Raw genomic sequence first — 7,500 nt, 5'->3', positions numbered from 1 at the left:
AGCTTTGATTGATTGATTGAGTGATTGATGTCGGTACCTTGGCGATGTCCTCCTGGAAGGCCATGAAGTTCAGGTAGGTGATGTTGACCATGTCCGGGCCGCTCACCACCGTCAACATCCTGTTCTCCATCTTACCCACCAGGGTGCCCACATCCAGCTGCTCCCGCAGCTTAGCATCCTGACGGACACACACACACACACACACACACACACACACACACACACACACACACACACACACAATGACAAAAAAAAGTCAACTCATTGCTATCACACACACACACACACTCAGCCTCTGTTGCGTGATGCACTGGATGTCATGTCATGATTCCGAGGAAGCCTTCGAGGTTTTAATCAGCCCCGCCTCTGTCGTCAGAGCCCCAGTAGGAGGAGGAGCAGGAAATGTCACAGATCTGGTGCAGCTATGCTCATCGAGTCAGAGCGACCGCCGACTGACGCGACTGTCCGACATGCTGGGGGAGCGGTGGTGGGAGGGGCTTCCACATCAACGCAGCTGTCGCTGGGGGCGACGCCGCGTAACGCCTCATCCGCTAACATCCCGGTCTTGGATGTCTATCAAGTGTTATACTGTGCCATGGCCGGAACACTTGATTCTAATTGGCTGCCGGCCGTGCGTCCATATTCTGACAACCGCACACCTCTGGGGGTTCTGAGAGCCGAAGCTTTCACGGCAGGCGCCTGTCTGTGGGTTTAAGTTTGTCGGTTTAATGCAGGCGCGAGCGAGCAAGCCGGGCTATGGATACTGGCGCTCCCACAGCCCCATGCGTACGCAGCGCTGATCCGCTGAGCCTGACTGACTCACCGCAATCTCCCGCTCGCCAGAGGTGATTGTCTGTGCAATGTAAACAAACTAAGAAAGCACACACGCGCGCTCGCACACACACACACACAAAAGCACAGCATGCTCTTCCTCCGGGGCACAAGAAAAGAAGAGCAATTTAATCTTTCTGTCTCTCCCTCTTTTTCTCATAACCGGGAAGCATACAGTACAAAGTGCTTCGCCCTGCTTAATTAACACAACATGAAACGGGACTGTATTCTGCAGGGGGAGCAAACGAGCTTCGTCTAATTTACCCAATCAAACGAGAGCTTTGTGCCATGCTGATAATCATCCCCCAGCGCCCTCCAATCCAATCACTCGGCTTAGAAGTGCCTGTTATCCTCAACTTTTCAGAATAAATATTTTATTAATAATATATATTATTTTCAAAATATATATTTTTTCCCCCTCTGAAGAAATTAGTCCCACTGGGAATCAGTCAGTCTGTCTGCCTGCATCACATTCATTCCAACAACAAAAGTCTTTAGTCAAATGCAACAATTCCCTCCAGCAGACTGCATCCTGCCGTGGGCGATTCTATAACGGGTGATTGAAAAGCCATCTCACGCCTCCATATCCACAGCCTTCCAAAATGACAGGTGCTTCCTTCCAGCAGTGGAGATGTATCAAAATCCTATTAGGGTGGCATCGCGACCACACAGGGCCATAACGGGTAATGTTAGCGCCTCTCTTGGGAAGAACAGTTTTCCTTCCTCAGCCAGGGGGCTATGCGGATTTGCATATCGTTAGTCTATTCGCAGTAAGTCCTTTAACGAACACATTTGTTAAGCAAGCCCACTACATTCTAGTTGATGTGGCGTCGGCTGCTTTGATTGGCAGCAGGCCAACTTGGCTCCGCTTGGTTTTCTGTGCTAGCACCACAGCCCGTGATGTAAACGGCCCGAGCGGAGTCTACACAGACAGAACAGAGAGAGGGGGTCGCGGTCCTGCCGCACGGGGTCCACCCCACAGGCGATCGATGGGACGAAAAGTGCTGATTTAAACGGTAATCAATCACTACCGCACTTAGGTATTCAAAATGTCGCGGGTGCCATCAATCAAGGCGTGAGAAATCACTTTCAATTTATTAAAAACATGGCCGACGTGCCCTTGCGTGTGTGTGTGAGAGAGAGGGGGGGGTGGAAGGTTCGCGGTGGCGCTGTGGTAGAACTGTTGCATATTCCAGAGCCCCTGTTTGAATGCTGAGCCTTATGATATTGACCACTTAGGATATTGCAGTTAGCTGCTGCGATGGCTCGTCTCCAGGTCTCCTGGTGTTGTTCTAGGGAGGAAGCTGATCCACTGGATTAGACTGAGCGAAAAGACTCTCAGGGAGAAGACATGGTCTGGTGTAGAGGGGAGGGGAGGGGAGGAGTGTAGAGGAGAGGGATGGGGAGGGGAGGGGAGGGGAGGAGAGGGGGAGCAGAGGAGAAGAGAGGAGGGGGCCTAGCCCTGACTCAGCCCTGAGAGAGAGATTTAATTAGTGGTGGTGCATTGTGGGAGAAGCTGGAGGCGTGCCTGAGGGTCCTTTTGCCGCAGCGATGGGAGATTTAGAGCCAAACAGGGGGCAGTGTGTGTGTGTGTGTGTGTGTGTGTGTGTGTGTGTGTGTGTGTGTGTGTATGCGTGTGTGTGTGTGTATTCGAGAGAAAATCTGTTTTTTGGGTGTGTGTGCGTGTGTGTGAGCGCATGTATGTGTGTAGTGCGAGCTGACGCCAGTTCCGTATAGGAACAGTTCTCAGTCGTTTAGCACTCTGGTAGGGGGGAGGAAGCGCTCCTCCCAGCATGCATCTGGAGCCTGAAGCTTTGACCCCCTCTGTCACCAGAGTCATACCTGTCTCCTCTCACAGCGTCAGTTGATACGTGACAGAGCGCCCAGAGAGCGGTCATTAACGTTGGGCTTGACTGATGATCCTCCTGCTTCATCAGGGCTCAAGCTGCTCCCTGCACTCCCACTGGTGGGCAAACATCAGCCGTGTGATCCGAGTCACGGCGCTACTGTAACCGATCGGCCTCATGAACATCAGTCGCCAGCACGCTTTTGTTACCCGCCAAAGGAAAGAGATTTGGGCATGAATGTGCACAGGTAGCTCAGATATCCATAGTGAAAAGAGCCTTCGACATATGTATAGTATTGAAAGTGAACACCATAGACATTGTCCGGGCAATAAACGGATTTTGGCTGATTACGGGCTATGACAGCAGCATGGAGATTTTCAGTTATTCCTGAAGACATAATGGTTATACATGGAGGCTATGTTGAAGTACAGTAGCTGAAATTATTAATGACATTACAGAAGGTTGATTGAAGTGCGTGCAGTGTCATTTGTAATATTAGCCTGACGGTGAGGTGTGGTGTATTCTCTGCAGTGGCCTAGTTCTCACACACACACACACACACACACACACACACACACACACACACACACACACACACACACACACACACACACACACACACACACAGTCTTTGCATGCCTGCCAGGCGACATCACCCCTCCCTAACTTCTGTCTCCATGAATAGTTAATTAGTTCCCTGTCTCTATCTGAAATCCTGATCTGGCCTGCTGTAGTGATTCTTGTAGTTTTAATCTGTCTCATTATCCATTGATGATGGAAAGGCTCTGGCTAAGTGTCTGTATCAAGACTCCATCTGCACCACATGGCCCCACTTGCCCCACAACAGAGCTCCACACCACCTCTGACCAGGACCACTTAAACGCTGGCTCACCGGACCTAACTCTGGAGGCTAGGGGTTTTATCTGAGAGAGAGAGAGAGAGAGAGAGAGAGGGAGGAGAGATAGAGGGAAGGTGAGAGGGAGAGAGAGAGATAGAGGGAGAGAGATAGAGGGAGAGAGAGAGAGAGGGAGGGAGAAGGAGAGAGAGGGAGGGAGAGGGAGAGAGATAGAGGGAGGGAGAGGGGGAGATAGACAGAGAGGGGGGGGGGGAGAGATAAAGGGAGGGAGAGAGATAGAGGGGGGAGAGAGGGAGATAGAGGGAGAGAGAGAGGGAGAGGGAGGGAGATAGAGGGAGGGAGAGAGAGAGAGAGGGAGAGAGAGAGAGAGAGAGAGAGAGAGGGAGAGGGAGATAGAGAGAGAGAGATAGAGAGAGAGGGAGGTAGACTTCAGTGCTGCTGCAGGTCAGCCTTGTTAACCAGCAGAGCGGGGAGATGGTGGGACAGAAAGTGCCCGGGGCAGCTGGAAAGGAATTGTGGGAAATCATGCCAGGGGGTATGTTCTCATTCTGCCTCTCTAATATTCCATAAACCCATTTATACAGTGTGTGTCAGTGTGTGTGTGTGTGTGTGTGTGTGTGTGTGTGTGTGTGTGTGTGTGTGTGATTTTTAGTCAAGTCAAATTTATTTCTAAAGCACATTTAAAAACTACTCACGTTGACCAAAGTGCTTTACTATAAGAATTACAACAAGACTCACATTAAAAAAGGCTAAAAATATTACATTACAATCATCTAGCACAGCCTTTCTCAAACTATGGGCCGTGGACCGGCACAAGGCCGCAGAGGAATCCCTGCTGGGCCGCGACACCCCCTTCCAAAATAAAAGAACTGTATATTCAATGAAAATAACTGTATTCAATTCAATGCTGTTGGTCCGTTTTAGCTGTATGTGCAAAAGACTCCAATGCCCAGAAGACTGTGCAAGTAGCAGTAGGCTAAACAAATCCCGTTGTCATGACAATGATCAACTGTCAGTCAATCGCTTCTGACTGAAAAATGACAAGCTCGTTACGCGCTCTCTACTCGCATGCTAAATCCAGCAACTAGCCATAGCCTGCTCTAAGCAAAAGCGCTTGGATGCTTACAAGTTTGAGGAATACTTCCCATCACGATCTGACCCACGCACTGGAAAACAATGGACGCGTGATCCGTTCACCACTGCCGAGACCGACAGCACATTATCACCGACTCTTGAGGATAAACTGTTGGAGTTGTCATGTGACGGGGGGCTGCGCGCTCGTTTCAATAGGATGCAGCTTTCAGAATTCTGGCTGGCCTGCAGAGGAGAATACCCGCAACTCAGTGAGATGGCAGTGGGGAATGTTGCTCCCCTAGTGAGATGGCAGTGGGAATGTTGCTCCTCTTTCATTCCACCGATCTGTGCGAGTCCGGCTTCTCAACTCCTGCTGCAACTAAAACGAAATACAGGAATAGACTGGCTTCTGAAAACACAATGCGTGTTTCCCTCTCCTCCTTTCCCCCTCGGTTTGACAGACTGGTGTCAAGAAGACAGGCACACCCATCTCATTAGATGAGCACATGAATCAGACATTGATTATATTATAATTGATTTACACTAATTTCATTTATAGTCTTTCTCTTATTCTCTCTCTCTCTCTCTCTCACACACACACAGCTTTTTATTAAATATTGATTTGGTCACATGGCAGCAAAATGATTTGAGGGAATGTCAGTCATGTGTGAATGTGTTTGTCTAATTTAGTTTTTAAAGCTAATTCGTATCTGTCATTTACTACATGGAAAGAGGTCCATGATAACAGCACAGACAGACAGCCAACTCAGCCAACAGACAGACAGACAATAGAGAGACAGCCAACAGAGAGAGACAGCAGACAGACAGACAGACAGACAGACAGACAGACAGACAGACAGACAGACAGACAGACAGACAGACAGACAGGCAAGCAGACAACAGAGACAAATAGACATGAGGTGGTGCAAACAAGAGAGATACAAATTTAAATGTTAATGTTATATTAAAATGGGGCTGCATTATAAAGCATTACCAAATGTTTTTAATAAAATACATTGAATGAAAAAATTAGTCTTTCTTTCCCCGAAAAATCATGTAAGTGGTCCCCAGAGGTTGAGGGCCATGGATTACTGGGACCTGCATCTCCTTTCTAAAACAAGTGACTAAGACCATAATCTAGTGCTGAAGGCAAAGTACATGAGAAGCACATAAAAAATGCAATAGGTGCTTAAGAGGGAGAATCCTGGTTGTGCTTCCTGAAGAGATGAGTTTTGAGCCTGCGACGAAAGATGGGCAACGACTCTGCTGTCCTGACGTCAGTGGGCAGTTCGTTCCACCACTCCGGGGCCAGAACAGAGAAGAGCCGTGACCGTGGCGATCGACCACAGGGGCCTCGGAGTGACGGGGCAGCCAGTCGCCCCGAGATACTGTAGCAGAACGTAGTGGTCGGGAGGGGGTGTAAGGCTTCACCATGGTCTGGAGGTAAGAGGGAGCTGTTCCTTTCGTTGTAGGCTAGTACCAGCATTTTAAACTGGACGCGAGCTGCTACAGTACTGGGAGGCAGTGTAGAAGCAAAGTTGTGTGTGGGAGAACTAGGGGTGGTTGAACAAACCGACATAACCATCAACACACACAACACATAAGTGTTGGTGCGGTTGTGACTCAAGAGGTTGGGTTTAATTCCTGGCTCCTCCTACATGTTGAAGTGTCATTGGGCAAGACACTGAACCCCAAATTGCTCCCAATGAGCAGGCTGGCACACTGCATGGCACTGGTGTGTGAATGTATGTGTGAATGGGTGAATGAGACGCCATTGTAAAGCGCTTTGGATAGAAGCGCTATTATAAGTGCAATCCATTTACCATGAGAACAAAATGAGAGCACATATAAAATCACATATAAAACCACATCAGGGGGATCCGAACGCTAGAGAATAAAAGTTTTGAGCCTAGACTTAAAGGAATCAATGGAGGGGGCAGATCTGATGGAGAGGAGGATGCTATTCCACGGGCTGTAACAGCAAAGACACGGTCACCCCTGAGCTTCTGTTTAGACTGTGGGACAACCAGGAGATCCATGTAAGCTGACCTGAGGGACCTGGAGGCAGGTTGCAGGTGGGACAGCGATGACTGACTGATCCCAGTAGCTGACCTGAGGGACCTGGAGGTGGGACAGGGGGTCAAGAGATCTGAGATCTAATAGGAGGCCTGCCGATACTGGGCTTTAAAAAACAAACATGAGAACCTTCAAATCAATTCTGAACAGCACTGGACGCCAATGGACAGAGAGGCCAGAACAGGGCTAATATGGTCGCTCTTCTAGGTCTTTTAGCCCATGATCAGGTGAAATGTACAGTTTGTGTTCAAATGTGCGCGTTTACACGTCTATCTCTGTTATGAAAGGACAGTACGCACCTGGGTGTGTCCTAACCCTGCTCTCGGACGACTCGTCACCCGCTCATTGCGGCGGTTTGTTTTAAGAGAGGGGTCGCGCTGCATCTGCTGAGCATGTTTTAAACATTAGCGCTGTCATAACTCACGCAGGCGGGGGAGTGGAGAAACATTGATCCCCTCTGCGAGTGCTGGCCCTCCCGGTTCTTTCTGAGCCAGCTCCATTTCCCGAAAATGACCTTCATCATCGCTCACACGGGCATTCACGCACACACACACACACACACACACACACACACACACACACACACGCATGGACACACACACACATGCACACACACACAAACACACACAAACACGCATGGACACACACAATCACATGCATGGACACACACACACACAAACACGCATGGACACACACACACGCGAACACACGCATGGACACACACACACACACACACACAAACACACGCATGGACACACACACACACACACACACAAACACACGCATGGACACACACACAAACACGCATGGACACAC

At 49.4% G+C, this 7,500-nt stretch overlaps 1 protein-coding gene across 1 annotated transcript in view; it reads right to left on the bottom strand.

Moving 5' to 3' along the window:
* Window positions 1-7,500, bottom strand: part of LOC311310595 (uncharacterized protein) — a gene marked incomplete at both ends in the record, with an annotated part of 89,611 nt that overhangs the window by 21,457 nt on the left and 60,654 nt on the right. The window contains one exon of the mRNA XM_084440105.1: window positions 38-178. Within this exon, the coding sequence (XP_084296231.1) occupies window positions 38-178 (141 nt within the window). The remainder of the gene's footprint in view (window positions 1-37; window positions 179-7,500) is intronic.

Source organism: Borostomias antarcticus (genome assembly GCF_949987555.1).
Source record: "Borostomias antarcticus genome assembly, chromosome: 6".
In the NCBI taxonomy this organism is placed as follows: Eukaryota; Metazoa; Chordata; class Actinopteri; order Stomiiformes; family Stomiidae; genus Borostomias; species Borostomias antarcticus.
This window is presented reverse-complemented; position numbering and strand designations above follow the sequence as displayed.